The 19,956-nt window shown below is 31.4% G+C and overlaps 2 protein-coding genes across 8 annotated transcripts; one reads left to right on the forward strand and one right to left on the reverse strand.

Moving 5' to 3' along the window:
* The first annotated feature begins 7,468 nt into the window (after positions 1 to 7,468).
* LOC117216168 (flexible cuticle protein 12-like) lies at positions 7,469 to 10,037 on the forward strand. The gene is made up of 3 exons (XM_033462707.1): positions 7,469 to 7,609; positions 8,514 to 8,761; positions 9,179 to 10,037. Exons 1-3 carry the CDS (start codon positions 7,601 to 7,603, stop codon positions 9,237 to 9,239), a joined length of 318 nt encoding a protein of 105 aa, XP_033318598.1. The 5' UTR covers positions 7,469 to 7,600; the 3' UTR covers positions 9,240 to 10,037.
* An 849-nt stretch (positions 10,038 to 10,886) lies between these two features.
* LOC117216166 (anillin) lies at positions 10,887 to 19,921 on the reverse strand. 7 transcript variants are annotated; one of them, XM_033462704.1, is made up of 24 exons: positions 19,749 to 19,921; positions 19,527 to 19,657; positions 19,061 to 19,447; positions 18,640 to 18,965; positions 18,353 to 18,566; positions 18,150 to 18,277; positions 17,958 to 18,063; positions 15,985 to 16,102; positions 15,507 to 15,679; positions 15,244 to 15,438; positions 14,471 to 14,939; positions 14,096 to 14,376; positions 13,911 to 14,013; positions 13,596 to 13,831; positions 13,410 to 13,517; positions 13,118 to 13,320; positions 12,909 to 13,041; positions 12,557 to 12,809; positions 12,311 to 12,472; positions 11,970 to 12,226; positions 11,721 to 11,891; positions 11,421 to 11,643; positions 11,202 to 11,346; positions 10,887 to 11,136 (listed from the first exon to the last, which is right to left on the reverse strand). In XM_033462704.1, exons 1-24 carry the CDS (start codon positions 19,792 to 19,794, stop codon positions 11,025 to 11,027), a joined length of 4,680 nt encoding a protein of 1,559 aa, XP_033318595.1. In that variant the 5' UTR covers positions 19,795 to 19,921; the 3' UTR covers positions 10,887 to 11,024. The 7 variants fall into 7 exon arrangements, with proteins under 7 accessions (XP_033318595.1, XP_033318590.1, XP_033318589.1 ...); XM_033462699.1 differs by lacking the exons at positions 17,958 to 18,063; positions 18,150 to 18,277; positions 18,353 to 18,566; ... (2 more) ...; positions 19,527 to 19,657; positions 19,749 to 19,921 and adding exons at positions 16,297 to 16,423; positions 16,794 to 16,848; positions 17,465 to 17,667 and having other exon boundaries at positions 15,985 to 16,170; XM_033462698.1 differs by lacking the exons at positions 17,958 to 18,063; positions 18,150 to 18,277; positions 18,353 to 18,566; ... (2 more) ...; positions 19,527 to 19,657; positions 19,749 to 19,921 and adding exons at positions 16,297 to 16,423; positions 16,794 to 16,848; positions 17,465 to 17,667 and having other exon boundaries at positions 13,596 to 13,825; positions 14,471 to 15,008; positions 15,985 to 16,170.
* Positions 19,922 to 19,956: the final 35 nt, after the last annotated feature.

The raw sequence follows: 19,956 nt of genomic DNA on the forward strand, positions 1-19,956 counted from the left end.
CGTGTGATCAAAATGATATCAAATATTTGCACCAATTAACTCCTTGACGTACGATTTAATTGGGACTAATTCGACATTATATACTTCGCATATGACGATTACTATCGTTATTAGTAAACATTGCATTGCCATGACGAGTCAAATTCATCACTTAAGATCAGATGATGTATGATTATACTTGCAAAAATTCTTAACAACTATACATGATTAACCTAGATGTTTCAAAATCACATCCTATCAACCAATATTCCCAGTTGCACTGACATAATCAACAAATATGTACATACGTACACAGTACTACTATCAATCGTCTTTTAACTCATCCAAGTTGGCCTCAAGTCCAGTTAACTGATGTTCCGTCATATTCGTTAAACAAGATCTTTCCATCTGATTTTTCCATCGCTACATTCGTCAACAAGATGGTAAAAGCTCGTCGAATAGACCGATGAAAGCAGATGAAGTGGTGATTCTCAACGTCTACTCACGTTTTCTATGTTGTTGTCGGTACAGAAAGATTATCGTGATGTAATTGCGCATCTGGCACGAGCATATTGTCGACGTACAGTGATATCGTGTGTCGGAAACCGCGTGCAAGAAGTGCAAACGAAACAACGCAGGCTCGTTGACATTTCTGCAATTTCACACGTTTTTTACCAGGATTCGCGGCTAAGCAAATTAACTGTGCAATTATCGCCGCGTTCTCTTATGCTGCTGGCGAAATTAAGTCCTCCGCTCTTTCTATGTATCTTGCAAATCGACAGAATGCTAATGGTTCGCGCAGGAGATACAGTCGCGTAACGCGTTTTACTGAAATGTACCAGCATACGAGCATATAAATAGTTTGGTCGGTTTGTGATGATAGTGTGTTTGTGGTAACGATTTTATCAAAGTGTGCAAATTAATGGTTAATTAATCGGTAATTAGAAGAAACGCTTATTAACTTTTTAGTTACTGAAAACATAACAATAACATATTGTACTGCTTACTATATACAAAAAATTCTACGAGGAAACAGTGTATTTTTTATAAATCTAATTGCATTGTTAATCTTACTAAAGTTTATTGTTATTTCTGCTTCTTAATAGATGTGGTATAATATTCTTTAGTATTCGTGTGAATTTATGCTATTTTTAATCTCTATAGATTTATCATGACCCAAATAAATAATTTATATTTAGCAGGAAATTATTGAAACAAATGAAATTAAATCTTCGTTACATTACTCCCGAATTATTCCTGTTGTAAACAAAACTATTGTAAAAGTCATAGAAGAATGTACAAAAATATACCAAGCATGCGAAGATATCAATCATAAGAGTTACTATTTATCTTAATGATTTATAGAAACGTTAATTGTTCGAGTTCCATTATTTTGACGTCTTTATTTCCTTTATTATTGCATAAAAATGCAACTTTATTTGCTAGAGATCCACTCGTGATATAAGAGTTACAAAACCTTAAAAATGACTTTCATCACAATTTTTAATCAGTAGGAAAATATAATCTTAGAAATGATGCAAAGGAATGTATGTATTCGCTGTGATAGATTATAATAAAAACGTAGTAACATTCTACTCGAAGAAGCTACTTTCAATGTGTAACTTTTAAAGGACGCAAGAGTCAAGTGCCTCTTCTAAATGTTTGTATTTCGTCATCTTAAATTATCAAATTAAATATTATATATAGAAACGAGTTGCAACAGCGTGGATCTCATATTTTCATCCTGCACAGAAATAACTTCAATTAAGGACTCGATAGGGGTTTTATTACGACAATAAGAATATTGTAGAAAGAAATTCTATTATTTTCAGCTGCATCTAACAATAAATAAGTTACTGACGTAGTGCAATTATCGTATGTTACGCTATTTCAACTGAGGCTACATTTATTCGACCTTGAATGCACAGTCATAGAGAAAATTACAACATTCGTCAATTTTAATGTAAAAAGTGACGATGATTAATTAATTAAAGGTAAACGTCTCTCAAATGATAAACATTCATTAAAAATGTTAATATTAAAATTTAATGCATCATTTCTCATTTATCTCATTTTTCATGATACTGTCGTAAATAATTATTGAACAACTTAATTCGAAAGTATATTCCGCTTAATTAAATTGCCCAATTTTTTGTTTTTATTACGCATCACGATATTCAATATATTTCTTTTAAACTATTAAATAGCAGATCTCCTAAAGTGTGTCAAAAATATAGATATCTTTTAAAATTTAATAGTAATAGTGTTATTACTATATAATTTATTAGTGAAAAATAATAATGCTTCATAAATTATTGATATTTACGATACCTTATACATTTAACATTTTCTAAGTTTTAAAATCTTGTGCAATTCAAATTATACACATTGACCAACATGACTGTCCGTTAAACAAAATACATTAAAGAAACGTTCAATAATGAATTGGACAACGTCTGCGCATTTGCATTTCTACAGATTATCACACGGAAAATTAAAGTTAACAGGTGGATGGGAAATTCACCATAATAGATATTTATTCAGGTTCTTGTAACACGCAATGGAATATTTAAAGATTACGTAAAATCAAAGTTGTTTTATTGTACAGATTGCAACGAGATCAAGAAGAATGGATCGTGATTTCCGGTAGTGTCGTTATCTTCGCTTGATAAACTTCACAATTTGTGTTTTACGCATTCAGACTTTTAATCGTGGACTTGAATTTATTTTAATTTGTTGAAACAAACTTACGATAATTTCGAAACTTTATATACCAACTATTTCATGTATTTCTCATTCTTTATATCGAAAACGAACAATCATGTTTAAAGTATATGTACAAATATATTCTTATTGGCTGACTACCGTTTAATTTAAATGCTTTATATACCTATTACCATATTAATTTCCTTAGATTTGCAATTTACAGTCACACCTATTATTCCGATAAATGTTCCCCCACTCCTGTCATATTTCCTGAAATCGATGACACAGGCATAAATCATCGATACCGATAATAATTAATTGACTACTAATTGCTACTAAAAAAACATTTGAAAACATTACAATAGATTTATCTAACGAGATGTAATTACTCCTTACTGAAATATGTACATACTTTAAAAAATATCTGTTAATCTATTCACTAAACTTGATGGACAAAAATTCCATATTCATTACAAAAAATAAAAAATATAAAATTGAACCAAAAGAAAACGAAAGAAAAAGATAAATTAACAACTTTGTTAAAGTATAATTCTGACAACATTGAAGTTCAATTTTTTTATTAAGTAAACCGTGAAGTTGCATAAACATTCGCAGTTTATATATGGTCGTTTTCAATCCATTAATCATTCATCTTCACTAATATTTTGGATGACATACAATTTAAAAATAAAAATTCAAAGGCAGATTTCACTATATATTATTTTTAAAACAATAACATTAATTACTTTTTATTACTAGTTTCCTAACTATGTACTGATAAATTATTATTTAAAAAATTACACAAGAAAGTTATTTAATAAATCATTAATATTTATTTTATTGTTGTTAAATTAAAATATCTTCAACGACGATACTTGTGAGCAAAAATTAAATTATACAAACGAATCTATATTTTCGAAAGGAGAATTAATAAAAAATAGATGATCATTACACGGAAATGCGTACAAGTAATGACTAAACTGACATTTCAATATCCTTATAACGATTTCACTTTCAGATGCTTCTCATTATGCCTCGAAGTCCCTTTGACCGTCTATTATGGCATCTACTTGAAATAACACGAACCATCATTAAATGTGAAAACATAGTTAGCAACTTCTCAGGTTTCATAAATTTTTAATTACGAATAAAAGACGTGCCAGTAACATTTTTATGCAATTATCAATACAAGCAAATATATTTTGTTCAAGAAAAAAAATTTATTGGACGTTAATCATTCAGGATGACGCGTACAGTTGGCAGGAATTCTAATCGATCTGTATCGTCGAGGAATTGCATAATATTGATTGGAATTTTAGAAGTCAAATGCAATGCAATTTAAACTATTCAGATTGAATACAGCAATAAAATAATTCAAATAAGGTTGAGATTAGATTGAAGCTTTTTCGCTTGAAATGTAATTGGAAATTGGTTTTCAAACAAAAATCTTTGATCTTGAAAACTACGTTTATTTTGAAATTTAACGGAGAAGAATTCAGATAAAATAGAAATTATTTGTTATCAATTTTATTAACGAAAAAACAATTTCTCTTTATTTATAATATTTGTAATCCAGTATTAATGTACAATAAATTAAACATAGGTAAAACAAGATTTGTACGAGTAACTCTGAAAGAGAATACTGAATTAGTGACAATAGGTCATTTGCCTGAAATCATTTACGTTCAATCTTCCAACGCCCGTTAACATTACAATAGCAAATATAAAAAATTACATAACCGAAGAGATACCTAAGAAAAAGTGAAATGAAGAGTCGTATAAATTCCCGTATTCTCGATTTGGAATCTTACTAAAAAACCTACATCGATGAGCATTCTATTCAAAATTGGCAAGGTTTCTAAAGTGACTTATGAATGAAGGCATACGTATATTTTTACTTTTCGAGGCGAAAACTGACGAGAGAGAGAATTGTATAATATGTATGATTTTCGATACACTGTAACATCCACGGAAGCAAAGGAAAGGGAAAAAGAAGTGAAGGGAAGGAGAGAAGACGCCTGGAGACGCGGTAGCCGGAGGCATCCTCCGTATCTTCTTCTGAAATGGCAAGGTCACCGGTAGTTACGTCACTAACTTTCCTCGGCTCTTCTCGGTGTTGTACGCGCGCCGAGAAAAGCAAATGTCACAATTACCAAGGACGCACGGCCGCGTGTACGTTGCCTCGAGGCTTCGACTTCGACGACCAAACGAGCTAGGGGGGTAGGTATTGGCTGGTTGGCAGATTCGGCTTTCACATTCGGTTGTAAAGCAACAGGTAGCCGCGGTTTCTACGCCTTTGTCTATCCGATGAGTCTCCGGGGATCATTCGGCTTACGAAATCGTTAACATCTTGTGAGTTAGATGTTAAGACCGTTCCACGTCTCCTCTTCAACGAAAAGAATAAAAAGAAAGAAAAAGAAAAGAGTTACTATTACGAACGAACCATCTCCAGCTTCTCGTAATATTGTTACGGTTTTTTTGAAACGTTGATTAGCCCTTCCGGGACTAAATATTTTGTTCTGTGAGAAAAATTGTTTCCTTGTTAACTATAAATTTATTGGATGACATGTTTGTGATTCTTCGCGTTTCGATCATGCTTGTAATAGTACATCTTGCTGTGTACCGATATTTCATGAACATCCCAGCTCATTATTTTCTTCAGAGGAGACTTGGATCCGTGTAAGAATCTCTTCAATAAATAATTCTGCATTTTAAAGAGAGAAAACTACTTTAAATTACATCGATAGAAAATATCATGAATCATTATCTTATCGATTACAAAAGTCACAACCAAGAGACTACTTATTTAAACTATTAAAAAGAAGAAACAGTCAATGAATCATAAATATCGATAGCATGAAACTTGATCCAAAGTTATAGTATAGTAAACGATGACGGGTTTTTATTCGTCATTTTATTTTTATACTGGAAAATGAAAGACGTATACTCAACGTGGTCAACTGGCACCGCGATTGAACGATGAAGAATCTTCTTGTAATTGACGCTTTATGTTCCTGTGTCGATAAAATACAAGATAATTTTTGAATCTGACTATTCGACTATTTATAAAATTCCTAGTTAATAGACGTAAGTGTAGATGAATTTCCCGATTATCTATATTTAGCAAAGTTCAATTTACAAGGTAAGTGTTATTGTAATCTAAACATAGATGAACTTGACGTGACTCGACTCATATACTCTGTGTGAACAGGAACTATCGTTTTGCTACACAGAGAAGCAAAAGGTCCTTGACATTGCTGACGAAGTTCCTTCAGTAAAGTCCAGTTCAAAGATACGTTTCATTGTAATATTTGAATGGCAGGGATAGCAGGTGCACAAATGCCATTTCGACCGGGAATAACCACTTGCCCAATGAACGTGCAATCGATTTCGTTAAACAGTCACATCATTCAGAAATACGTTTTAATGTCAACACGTGAAAAAATCTTTTAGCATACTCTTTCGCCAATTTGCCATTTCCTAGTCGAACGTTTATCGAGGAGATTTAATACCTGCAAAATTAAATTATTATTAAATGCAGGTAATTTATTGCACAAGGTAGATGATGTCTTAATGGTATTATTCAGACAGATAATTTTTATATCAATAAAATAACTGATGCTCTATGGATAATATCTTTTCTTTTCATTAGAAGAGAAAATATATTTTTACAGGAGAAGAAGATAAGTTCCTTGCGGAAAGAAACCTGTATTGGAGGAATAATAATATTTCACAATATTATAAAATAAAATAGAATAAAAATTATAAAATAAAATTTCTTAGGATGAAATATAAGAACATCTATCACAAACGATAATGACGCGTCTTCCAAAAAATGAGACGACCAATTTAAAAAATTAAAATTACATTGAATTTTTACAACTGAAGGCTCACGACAAAAACGAGCCTTGGTGTATAATCAGCAGTTAAACTCACTATATAATAAGCCAACTATCTGACTATAAAATACATTCAGCAGCTATATATTTATCATAGACCTTTTACCAGAAAAATCCTCCTCCTCCCCAATTTTTACATCATGCAACATCATTCCTCCCACATCAAACAATGTCATTTTTCTTTATCGACACCAACTATTTTCATGTAATGCAAAGATCACACCTATAATAGACAAAGACATCAGTGAAACGTGAAACATGCAAATAATACCTTACCAAACAACGTAGAAGCGAACAAGCTACGCTTTAACTCTACTCATAAGCACTAATGTCTTTAACATGTCCTCTGCCACGTGGGTCAGTGGTAACCTATGATAATGATCAATAGTAAGTCTACGTATTTCCATTCCGTGAACAAATGTTTCCTTGATTTATTATTTAAACAATGTAAATAAAAAAAGAGAAAGGAAGGCACAGATACAATTCAATGTGTTATCACTATTTCATTAATATTCATATACAATGACATAATTTCTAACGCCGTTTCCTGTCATCAGATACATTTTTCATTTGTCATGACGTACTTCGAGTATCATTTTGAATAAATAGGATAAACAAAACTATCTTTTCCTTATTACATTGTGTTAACATTTTCTTTTCTCATAATTCTCGATAATAATTTAGCTCCAATATTGTAAAACTCTTCTTATGCTTGTTTGCAACTTCTATCGGGATATTCGACTTTCTTACAGCGCAAGAGCCTATTAACAAAGCGAAGAAACGCTTCTCCGGAGGAAAGACACTTGCACCGTTGCATCTCGAATGCATCTTAGCACCGTTAGGGGAGAGACTGATCCGCGAATCTCCGACAAGTCTAATGCCAGGTGGGGATGCAACACCCGTGATTTTCCGGCTATATAAAGGCAGATGCACCGTGGATCCTTGGTATCACGTATCGGTCGTTGTTTAAGGACGAAGGGACAGAAAAGTGCAGTTCGCACGAGAAAGTTCTTGCCATGAAGACGGTGGGTTGCGCATCTAGATACAAGAAGAAATCGTAACACGTTAGGCGTCGCTTGAATCCGTTCCGCGTTCTCTCGTTACAGATAGGGAGCAGCCGATGATTTCGGCCCCGCAGACTCCGAAATTTTTTTTACGTAACAGTGAAAGTGAAGAGGACTGTGACATTTGTGCGTGTGGCGATGTTTCACGCACCGATGATTAATCGTAATTTCGCCGAGACGATAACAGGCCGTTGCGAATCTTGCTTGAAAAATAAGCTTCGAGTTCGGAACCGATTTACCTTAAAGTCGATTACATTTTCCATTGTGATACCGTAACCATATATTTTTTTCCAATTATATTCTTCGCATGCGAGCGTTGATATGATGTAACATCGTCCATGTATTGATATAATTTATCCGTATTACGTTGTACGTAACACAATAAGGTAGTATCTTGAAACGTTAGACACTCCTCGGGATTTGTTGCTATAGTCTGGATAATTCGAGTGGTAGTAGAAATCGTTGAAAAAGTCCGGGTTTGAGTCTGGACAGAACATGCCCAATCGACCGATTACATGCTGGTTACATAATAAAATCGTTGAAACGTCTTCTATGGTAGTGATGAGCCTCAGATTGAGTTGAGATGTACATTGGGTTTCAACATTCACGTTTTGTAACGTGACACGTAATTTTATAAAAATAACATTTAGTAAAACCGTTGTCGAATTGCGACGTATTTATATCGGGTAATCGTATCGGAGTATTACGAACGATTAATTTGTAAATCTGGAAGAAGTTAATTTTTTCCATAGAATTCTGAATATACAATTATAAAAGAAAAATTGAATATTTTTTTTCAAAATAGAAATTAGTAATAGTTAAAAGGTAATGTTATTAAATCATTAAGTAATCTTTATTTATACAGATCCTCATCTTCGTGACAGCGATAGTGGGAGCTCTCGCTGCGCCCCAGTTGAATCCAAATGAAATCACGATAGTAAAACAGGAGGAGCAAAACAATATTGGAGTAGGTGGATATCACTTTAGTTACGAACAGAGCGATGGCCAAAAGAGGGAAGAAACTGCGGAATTGAAAAACGAAGGTACTGACGATGAATCCCTTGACGTTACCGGTAGCTTCTCCTTCACAGCGCCAGATGGCCACACTTATAGGTAACTATTCACAAAACGTACTGGATTTAATTGTAATTAAATACTTATATAAAACTTGATATGTACTTTAATCATTTCTATGAGTAATAATTAAACGTGATAATGAAATATAAAGTATGAATTTACTATATAAATAATAAAAAAGGCAATATACATAGTCTTAAACAATATGAGAGGATTTCAAATGTTTTTAATTTTAAATGGTTTAAGGACACGTATGTGCGTCCTGGATCCTCTTGCATAATAATTTAACAAATAATGATATTAATAACTTACTAAGTTATAAGCTACAGATTTTAGACTCCTGTTTTGTAATTTCGTAATTTACCGCCAAATGTTAGAATCAGAAAGATTACACCTTTCCGTTCTAATAGTAATGAAAGATATAGTATTAAGAACATAATTATTTGATTAAAGGGTTGATTACACCGCTGACAAGGATGGATTCCACCCCACTATTAATCTCGTTTCGAAATAGGAAAACCTAAGAACTGAAGTTCCGCACTATCCTTATCTAGGGCTTTCCGATCATCGACACAAGCTAGCATAAGTGTATTAAAGTAATCGTATACGTACCTTAAAATCGCGTGGCACGCGATTCACTGTTCACAAGCGTGATCATTCTCGAAAGTATTGATCGTCGGTTCGAAGCAATCAGTTCATTTTCTTCAGCATTATGTACTCATCATTTATTTTTCACGTTTATTAACATTAAAATTATAATTTGAGATGACAATAACAGCGATCGAATGGAACGCACGAAATCGAATGAATGTTCGATGTTACAATGGAATTTGACAAAAGTTTAAAAAGAGGAGTGAATTTTAGAGAAAATTAATTTATCATTAACATTACAAATTCTACAAAAAAATTGTATAGTATGACAAAGAACATATAGTTAAGATAAAAAATAGTCATTAAAATAATGTATGATCTAATTTCTGAAATAAAGAGTATAATAAGTAAAGAAATATTCATACAAACGTTCGTTTGTATGATATAAATAGTTAGGACGGCAATGTATGTTCTGATTGCATTTGTGAAACGCGTGCCACTGTATAAACAAGTTATTTTAAATAGTTCTGAGGAACTATTGGTAAACATTTTGAACGAGAGGCGTTAGAAGTTCCATTCACGATCTATTTTGGAAGAGGCGACGACGAAGCGCTCATTTACACGCTTTAGAATTCGTGTGAAAATGAGTAATCTTTTTGTACCCTTACTGTATGTATGTAACAGAACACCAATTGCGCAAATAAATATATACACAAATTAACATGTACTAGTTATAACTTTGTCAATCTCCCTTTAAGAGTGTTGAGTACATGCAACGAGGTCAACTGATTCATTTACGACAATTTTCTTTTTGACACATACGTAAACAAGGGATCAATTCTATGGATCGATAAAGGATATGTGAAAAAAATTGTTCGATAATTTTTTATTTTAAATGATTAACGATGATAAAATGTAAACAAAATATTTATATAGGAAAATAAAAAATATAAAAATTTTTCAGATACAAAATTTTTAAGCGATACTATGCTATACGTACAAAATGGTATGTACTTTGTGTTTACATATATGCATATTTGACTATATATTTGTTAGTGGCTATATTAATACGCTATTATTTTTCTATTTACAATATAAGAATTACGTTACACATCTAGTACTAAGATACATAATTAGAATTTTCAATAGGTTCAGATGCAACCTACGATTAAAAATTGTAATCAGGTTCAATTTCATGATCATATTAATTCATTAAAACACATTATAAGAAATAGGAAGCCATTTTAAATCATACATAATTTATAATATTTTAAGATTTTAATAAATAATTTCCAATTTTCATATTTTGTTTTGCAACTGTTTTTTGTACAAAATTAATTTAAATTATTTTACTACAAGAAAAAATACTCCTTATATTTTTTGAGATTATTTATCTTGATGAAAAATATTTTACTACATTACTTATCAATAGCGATTTGATTAAAATTGTGCTGTTTTTATACTTTAAACTTTCTAATATTAAAAACTATTCGTATTATTAATTTTTAGCAAAAACCTTTTTGTCATGATTTATCAAATTTATAATATGTAGCTTACAAATACATATAGATAAACTATATTCAATCAAAATTTAATTGCGTCATTTAGTATACAAAAGTATATATTGCGTACAAACGTGTATACGCACTACACGGATAAATAAGTGCACTTTGACACGCTACGATTTTTTAATATTTTTACTTACAAATTATTGCGATAATGTCAATGGCCCACCCCAAGCATGTATCAGATTTAGTATTTTATTAAGTTTTGAGCACCATTCTAATCTATCTTCTTTTGTATCGGCTGATAAGAGATGCCTAAGAACAAGTAAAGATTAATTAATTGTATTATTAATCAAATAAAATAGCTGTAAAACACTTACCTAATTGTCGTTGTCGGACCATTTCTAACCATAACTAAACTATCAACATCTTCAGGTTCTGTAGCTCTAGTTGTTTCAAGCAAACAGGTATTAGGACGAGCACAAATATCTCGAGAAACTAATCCTACATTTGTTGTACTAACACCTATATAAAACAATGGAATATATATATTTAAATCATATAATATACCACAATGAATTAAAATAATGAAGAATTACTTTGTAAATCTAAGCTCCCAATGGGAGCCTTTTTCCGCTCGTCGTCAGGATATTTCCAATATGATAAAGTAGGACCTTTGAGCAAACACCATCTACGATGCCAAGCACCGAATCCAGATACATCTTCAAACATTGTAAGAAATCCTCTATGTTCAACTGCTACCGAAAGTTCACATGAAACATACATCTGCAATCGGCCTTCTAATGGGGATTGTGGCAGTACCTATAAAGCGTTAATTAAAAAATTGAGATTTGCATCAAATAATTCCTATTAAATGAATAATTATTAATTGTACTTACCTTATTCAATGTGAATTGTTGTCGATGTATTTCTTTCAAACTAAAAATGACGTAACCAGATAGTTGAAAAGCTGGAGATCTAACAGCAGATGGCCCAGCTGGACTTTGCAAGCTGGGCATTACTAATCGACTTTCTTGTTTCAAAAATTTCTTTGGGGTTTTATTTACCAACTGCAAGATATTTAAATTCTTAATCAAATATAAATATTCTTGGTAAACTTTTATACATACACAAAAGCATGTACTTACCTTTTTATTACAATTACTGCTACTATTACTACTTCCACTACCACTATTAATATGATACTTAATTTCATGTGGTAAAATCTCTGGTTGTGTCTGTAATGAGTATATTTCAATAGTAATTTTAAAGTCATTATATAAATCATTTAGTTTCAATGTTGATGGAAATCGGAGACACGAATCACCAGGTTCTGCTACAACTACAGGCGTAACCACTACTTCTTCTAAATACCGCATCAAACAAACAAAGTGATAACACGTACCTAGAATTAAAAATTTTTAAAAATAGATCTCTCTGGTGGAATTTAAATATGGCTTTTAATTTTATCTTTGAACATTCTACTTACTTGTACCCATACTACGAAAATAATCTCGTTTGAGAGGTAAAGTAATAGCAGAAACTGTTACAGAACCACTTTCTTGCATTTCGGGTGTAGGAGTAACAGGTTTTAAAGTACCTTCTACCTTTAACCGTTGAACTTCATTTAGAGCAGCTTGTCTTCTATGGGCTGTAATAGTAAATATGTATTTTATGTTACTTAGTTGATATATAATTAATGAAAATATTTGTACAAAAATGGGTAGAACTGTACTGGCAACAAGCAACAATCTCTCTCCTTCAACCTGTTCCATGGAACCATTGAACTCCACAGTAGAAGTACATAAATTCAGTGCCTGACTAGCTTGACTAATAATTGTCTGCTGTTTGCATACTTCATCTAGTAATCGTTTCACTTTTTCTTCCACTAAAATTGCTTCGTGTTTAGGATCAAATTGTGTTTCATCGGGAATAGTATTAGTTGATACTTGTGTTCTTGATATTATCCGTACTGGTGTCTTTGGCGTCTAATATTATTTTGATAATTAATATTACATTTCAAGTTTGAAGATTTGAAAAATTTAATTCCAAATTTAAGAATTACTGCTTATATCCATTTAGCTTACTTGAGATTGTTGTCGTCTATAAAAACTGACACTGCGTAGTAATGGCTCACAATTGTCACCATCAACAATGTAAGGCTCTGTCTTTTCAGGAGATGCTGAAGAAACTCTTATTGTAGGTGAACGATATGGTGATCTTAAAAAATGACAAATAATTTCAATTGTTAGAAACGTCAAATCACCGATACTTAGTTATCGTCTTTCTATCTTACCCTTCTTTATATTTGAAACCTGTTGAAGTCATTAATGGGCTTTTACCTCCCTTGTTTACTTTAGGAGGAGTTGGTCCCTCCTCTGTATAAGAGCAGCCATCATACCCTTCCTGTTGGGGGAAGCATTCATCTAAATACTCATCCATTTCATTCAACACTGAAATATCAGAAGTTGTACTATCTGGATCTGGGTCAATTGATCTCTGTAATTGTGTCATTAAAATATTACAATAATAAATATATACAATTTTACCATGTATTACAAGTATTAATTTGAAATATCTATATATACCTTTTTATTTAAGAAAGATTGCTCATTCACAGCACGTAAAATACTTCTACCAAGACTAGTATTCATATCTCCACTTTCTTCTTCACTTTCAATCTCACTTTCATTATCCTATATTAAATGTATAACAATTATACAAATCACATAAAATTTCCTATTACTATATTCATATTTTAATTAGTATCCTACCTCCACATAGTATTCAGCCTCTGTACTCGTTTCTGTACCACTTTTCTCATCTAAAGTAGCAGTCTCTGCTTCTGTACTGTTAACAGTATATTCTGTATCCGTTCCTGATTCTGCAGCACTTTCAATTTCGGAAAGATTAGGATAAAGATGTCCAGGTTTAGGTGGAGCAACTCGAATGCGTTTAATATCAGACGTTACTTTTGCTTGTTGTGTTGCTTTTGATGGAGTTCCTATAACTTTGAAATAGGAGAAATTAAAATGAACTACAAATAAAAGATATCAAAAATATATAACATTTATATAAATAATTTATACCTTGTCTTTTACTCGGTGAATTTTTATTTTGATTTAAAATTGACTTCTCATTAAAAAGATGCGATTGTGGAGGAGGTGGTGGAGGAGGTGGTATACCATAATCCTGCAAAAATAGTGCCAAACATATTCATTGCTTTTCGCTAAAAATACATTTAGAAACAATGTAAAAATAAATATCTACTTACAGGTGCAGGTGTTGGTTTTACTGGACAAACTGGAGAATTTTTAGGTGAATTTGATTTTCCCTCACTACTTTCACTTGTTCTTATGTATGAACCAGTAACTGCTTGTGCCATTTTTTTGTTTCTGTTAAAACGGGAACGTAGCATATCTAATTCACGTTGTCGTTCCAGATAAGTGTTATGTAAAATATCATTTTCTAGCTCTTGTGTATTTAAGCCTTGTTCAAATCTTTCTCGCTGAACATTAACAGTATTATTGGGTATATCGGCTTTAGGTACCTTTGCTGTAACAAAGTCATCACATATATGATAAAATTAATTTATTATTGCTGAATTACGATGATCTATATTTTTGTATAATTACTCTTTAATATCTACCTCCATTATTATTTGGATGCACTGTCGATGAATTACTCTTATCTTTTTCTTGTAACTTTTTTGGTGGTATAGACATAGCAAGAGGTGCCTTGGGTAATAATGGAGCTTCTCCTTTATTTTTCTCAAAAATTGCCATCCTCTCAGAAAGAGTCATTTGGGTAGGATCTCTCGTCTTAGTTTCTGTGGTTTTAGATTCAAATAACGAAGCTTTGCTCAATACTGAACCTGGACTAGATTGAGCAGGACTCTTAGGAGAGCTACTATAACCAAATCTAGGTGTTACTCGATTACCATTTGTATTTGGTGTTGCATTTCTTGATGGTTTCTCTGGAGTATTAGAATTTTTATTATCAGTATGTTTTGATGAAATTTCTTTTTTGTAATATTTTTCACCACAATTTGTTGTAACAGCTTCTTGATTTTGTTGAAGTCGTTTAGGTGACGAACTCGAAGGAGCCACATCTTTTCCCTGAGAACAAGACTTATAGTCATATACAAGGCGAGTATCGCTTTGTGTACGACTAAAGCCTTGAGCCTCCTGTAAATAGTATTTTAATCTAACAGATTCAACTACTTGCAATAAATTTCCACCTTTATTCCCAATACAATTGTTATATATAAGAAAAAGTAAGAAAAGTACAAGCTATAAATAGCACTTTTTTAGAGTGTATACATTGATTCACAGAAAACTTTCAGAAAGCTTTAGGCATATACAAGAAGCGAACTACCTATTAGATAGTAAAATTTGCTTATTATTAACAGAAATTACTTACTAATGTGTCCAATATAGTTTTATCCCACTTCAACTGTTTTGTACAGTAAGATTCTTCTTTCTTATAATTACTATCTTTGCTATTTCTATTTGTCTTGCTATACCCGCTTGTGCTTGGTTGTGGTTCTGATATAGATCTTACTTGCTCATTTAGTTTTGCTTGTATTCTTTCTACTTTGTTATTTACAGGTTTGACCTATAAATGATTCACATTAAACTATTAGTTGTCTAAAATATATAAATTAATATGGATAATTTATTTACCAAAGTTGGATGTGAAAGATCATCTTCCCAGTTATTAATTGTTGAAGCAAGAGCTGCTAATCTATCAAGTCTGGCTCCTCGTTTGGATGGTTTCTGTTCAACAACTTCTTCCTCTGCATTAAATTTTTCTTCTGTTCTATGAATGGGAGAACTCAGTTCTCCACTACTGTCATCTGTCAAAAAAGAGAGAATATATTATGTGATATGATATTTTATAAATTCTACAAAAATACAATAATAGGTCAACAAACTAATACTAACATATAACTATTTATAATAACAGTATATTGATAGAATAAAATTAATTAAATATAAAATAAAATTAGAACAACTCTTTAACAAAACAATTGCGTTTACCATTCATACACAAACCATATGGAGTGAGATAAGTATACATATGTAGGTGAATATCAAAATAAAGTAGTGTTAGAAACCAGTTTAAACCGAGTTCTGTGTGGGTGTATACAATGTGACTTACCAGAATATAGTTTACCAAGTCTTTGTAACTTCGACTTCACATTGCAAAGTCCAATGTCTCTATTCTCTTTATTTATATGCTGATTACTTTCAGTTTTAGATATAGATTTTCGTGAAGACTTTGCTGGAGATGTGTTCTCTGTTGATATTTTGGCAGGAGACTTGGTTGGAGTCTTACTCTTAGTAACTTAAAATTTTTGATATTAAAAAATGTTATAAAAGAACTATTTATCAGCATTTTATTTTATTGTAAATATAAATAAATATTGTCTATTGTTATATATAAAGAGAATAATATATCAAATATTGGTACCTGTAGCCTGAACTAAAATAGTATTTGTATCTTTCAAAGGACTCCGTCTTTTCTTTACATCATGTCCTGCGTTTGATAGTTGAGTATCTAATTTTTCTCTCCTTGATCTAGCCCGCTCCAACATACGCTGTATAATGAAATCAATTTACCTTTATTACAAAATATTGACAAAGATAAATCAGTATTATTCATTTACTTCTTAATATTAATATTATAACTTTTATTAGAATCATAAGACGTATTCAAAAATGTTTGTAAAGTTATTTAAAAAAGGAAACAAAAATTAACAAATAATAATATAAACAAAAATTGACAAATATACATATATAAATAAAATATTAGAAAAAGATTATTATATTGATATACAAATAATATTGATAAAAATTTCAATTGACGAAAATAGTGTTTGAATTATCAAACAAAGGTATTTTTTTTAAATTCCATAAACACCTCCTACTGCTGCTATTACGCATTACAATCAAATGAAAGTGCCATACCTGAGTGAAAGGGTCTATATCCATTATATTAATTGCTGTACTTAATCGTAATGCTCTGTAATTAAAATCATATTTATAAATAAATATAATATATATTTAATGCTGACAAATAATCAAAAGAAAGACACCCTTTATTTCGTACGTACGGGAATCACTTCCAATCACGATCATACAAACAGGTTTGGACACTCCTATATTGAAAGCATAGACAAGAGCACGATGAGGACGCCCGCCGAGTGAAGCCAAAAAAGATCAATATGAGGACAATATCAGGAGCATTTTCTAGTAGTTCCCTAGTTACATCCTACATATGTTATACATATTTGTGTCACACATGCGCAGGATGACTCCCAATGTTGTCACCATATTGATTTTTGGCTTTAATCCGCGGACACTTTCCCCTAGGGAGTATCCAGATCGTTTATATGACCGTACTTAAACCGTTGAATTTAAAGATAACCGCCATAGTAATGAAGCGCATGCGAATGCTTAAAACTGACAGATCTTACCTTCTATCGTTTTTTAATGATATTAATTGTATGACAAACAATGAAAATTCACGTTAAATGTTTATCGTTTTAATAGCAATATTTTCACGCAACAGAACTAACACAATATATGGAAAGACTTTTGCACAGTTCAAATGTGGCAAGAAGCGTCATAGGACTGACCTGACCAACCGAAGATCTGCGCAGGATTGGAGTACTGTTTTACTATGGCTGTGGATTGGAGCAACTGCAAACCTGTAAACGTCATTACTTGCGCCTAAAGAAGAGTAACATACGTTAGCATAGGGCAATTTGAAATGAAACGTTTCCATTGGTCGATGGAATAAAAGGACGTTTGTCGTCACAAACATCTTTTTAAATTTAAAAAATATAATCTTGTATATAAAATTCATCTTTCTTGAATATTAGAAATTAATACTAAATGAATAAAGCAAATAGCACTTTATAACAAAATATTTTTATTAAAATTGTTACAGATAATACTCCGTTTAATGTATTTAAATAGTTTTATATATATTCTTAAAGTTTATATTGTAATATAGAGTTAGGAAAATAACTATTTTCTTCTTCTCTGAAATATTATTCATGATTGTAGATATATTTAATCTGTGAAGATAGGAATGTGTTCTATTTTATGAAGTTTTATCTTTTAAACATGAGATGATTCATCTCCGGTATCAGCTGCCATGGCTTCACGATTTTCATATGCCCAAAAACCATGGAATTCTATCAAAATACTGACCATTGTATCGCCTTGTCCACTAAAAAGTATTAATTATAGAATAGATTATAAATATTTCGTTTTGCCTTAAAGCCCTGATCATAGACTGGCTGAGCAGTTACTTACCAGGACAATAAATCCTGTAATGTAATTTTACATGGATCTGCTGGTTTTACCATATCGAATATTTCATCTTTAACATCCTCAAAACTTACTGGTTCTTGACCATGCATTGTCATTTGTTCTTGTATAGCCTGGAAAACATATTTAATTGTTAAAAATGTGTATTAGAAAACACAAAATTCTATGTGAAGTATAAATATACAAACGCGGAAAAAATAATTAAGGCAGAAAGTATCCAAATAACCACGGTTATTAATATCAAGAATTCTAAACAGATAATGTAAGCTTTGAGGCTCGTGCCGATTTTCTAACGCTAAAACAAAGTCTAGGTATGTTTTATAATCCATTTCTCCTTCATATGTTAAGCATTCTTGAAATACTCTTTCCAAAAATACCCCAGTTAATGTTCCTGTACCATACCTGTGGAAAAGAATTTTGTGAAGTTATCATGATCATAAAACATAACTTCTTATTATCATTTCATTTAAATTACCCTGCAAGTTCTTCTTTGTTGAGCATCCCATTATGATCTCTATCAAGATTTAAATATTGCCCATAAACTTTAAGAGCTGATGGAGCTGAAAACCAATTTGCTTCTTGCAAGTCTTTAGGTAAATCTTCATCTCTTAATTCTAAGAGATCATCGAGAAAACTACATGCTAGAATATCCTGTATTCTGACTCTACCAGTTCTGAGAGGATCGAGAAAAAATAAAAATTTCCTCACTGCTGTACAAACATAAAATGAATGAAATGATTTTTCAAGTCCTTCAAGCTGAGGTAATGTTGGAATTAATTCTAAAATATAGTTCTCTAAATCCTATAAAAAACAAATAATATAAATTGGGTTTAAATGTTAATTACAATTGCAGTTTATATTGCTTTAATTGAAATAAGTATACTAATGAGACTTACTGATTCTCTAAGATACCCTTGGCCAGTAACATCATACAAAGAAAGACCAATTCTTGTTTGATGTAACCAAACCTTCCTCATAACATAGTTAAACAATGCCATTATACTAATTCTACCATGAGGATCACCTTGTTGTAATTTCGCAAATACAACTGCAGTAAAATACGGACTACATTTTGTCCCAGCTAATTTACCAACTTTCTTAAAATCTTCATAATTAATTAATTGCTCTTCTCCTGATAAAGGTGGACTATGATGTTTATCTAATAACACCCACAATGCTTTAAGCTCGTTGTTATCTAACAATTGTCTGGAACGTCTTTGCAAAAATAATGCTCGCGTTTCTTCCCGTAATTTTTGTGGCAAAATTTCGTCTTCTTTAGGTAGCTAAAACATACAATAAAACGTATAAAAGAATTTTTTTTGTATTTTATATTTTTTCTTATAAATTATTCATATAAATTACCTTAAAATAGAATTTGGGAATCACTTTATAAGTTAAATCTTTGTCTTTAGCTTTGGCGCCCTTCCATTGTTCGTATATCTTTTGAAAGTATTCATCTTCCTTTTGTTCGTTTTCTTCCGATTTTATTTCTACTACAAAAATATTTCGCATATTTTATGTATAACAATAGCAATGAATATGTTGCAAGAAATGTATTAAACATCAGTTTCGATTGATACTTACATTTATTCACTGTTGCATATTTTCGGAGTACTGTCTCTAGCTCCATTTATTTTTGTTTTGAATGATTTGTAACTAAGGTTAGATTCTATAGTCATGATTCAAACACTTGCTATCTTGCAACTTACATTCCGGCTGATTTTTTTCACAAACTATGTATACCAGAATGTACATTTACGGTTCTAATATAAACATAAACGTAAAAAGTATA

Source organism: Bombus bifarius, unplaced genomic scaffold, assembly GCF_011952205.1.
Source record: "Bombus bifarius isolate JDL3187 unplaced genomic scaffold, Bbif_JDL3187 scf7180000010252, whole genome shotgun sequence".
Taxonomy (NCBI): Eukaryota; Metazoa; Arthropoda; class Insecta; order Hymenoptera; family Apidae; genus Bombus; species Bombus bifarius.

Bases quoted from the DNA above. Each gene is read 5' to 3' on its own strand.
- LOC117216168 (XM_033462707.1), top strand. The intron at 8,762-9,178 runs GTAACTATTCAC...ATTTGATTAAAG, and splicing joins CCAGATGGCCACACTTATAG to GGTTGATTACACCGCTGACA.
- LOC117216166 (XM_033462704.1), bottom strand. From the start codon at position 19,794: ATGGAGCTAGAGACAGTACTCCGAAAATATGCAACAGTGAATAAAT. The intron at 18,064-18,149 runs GTAAGTAACTGC...AATACTTTTTAG, and splicing joins TTACAGGATTTATTGTCCTG to TGGACAAGGCGATACAATGG. The intron at 13,321-13,409 runs GTATATATAGAT...ACACAATTACAG, and splicing joins AATCTTTCTTAAATAAAAAG to AGATCAATTGACCCAGATCC.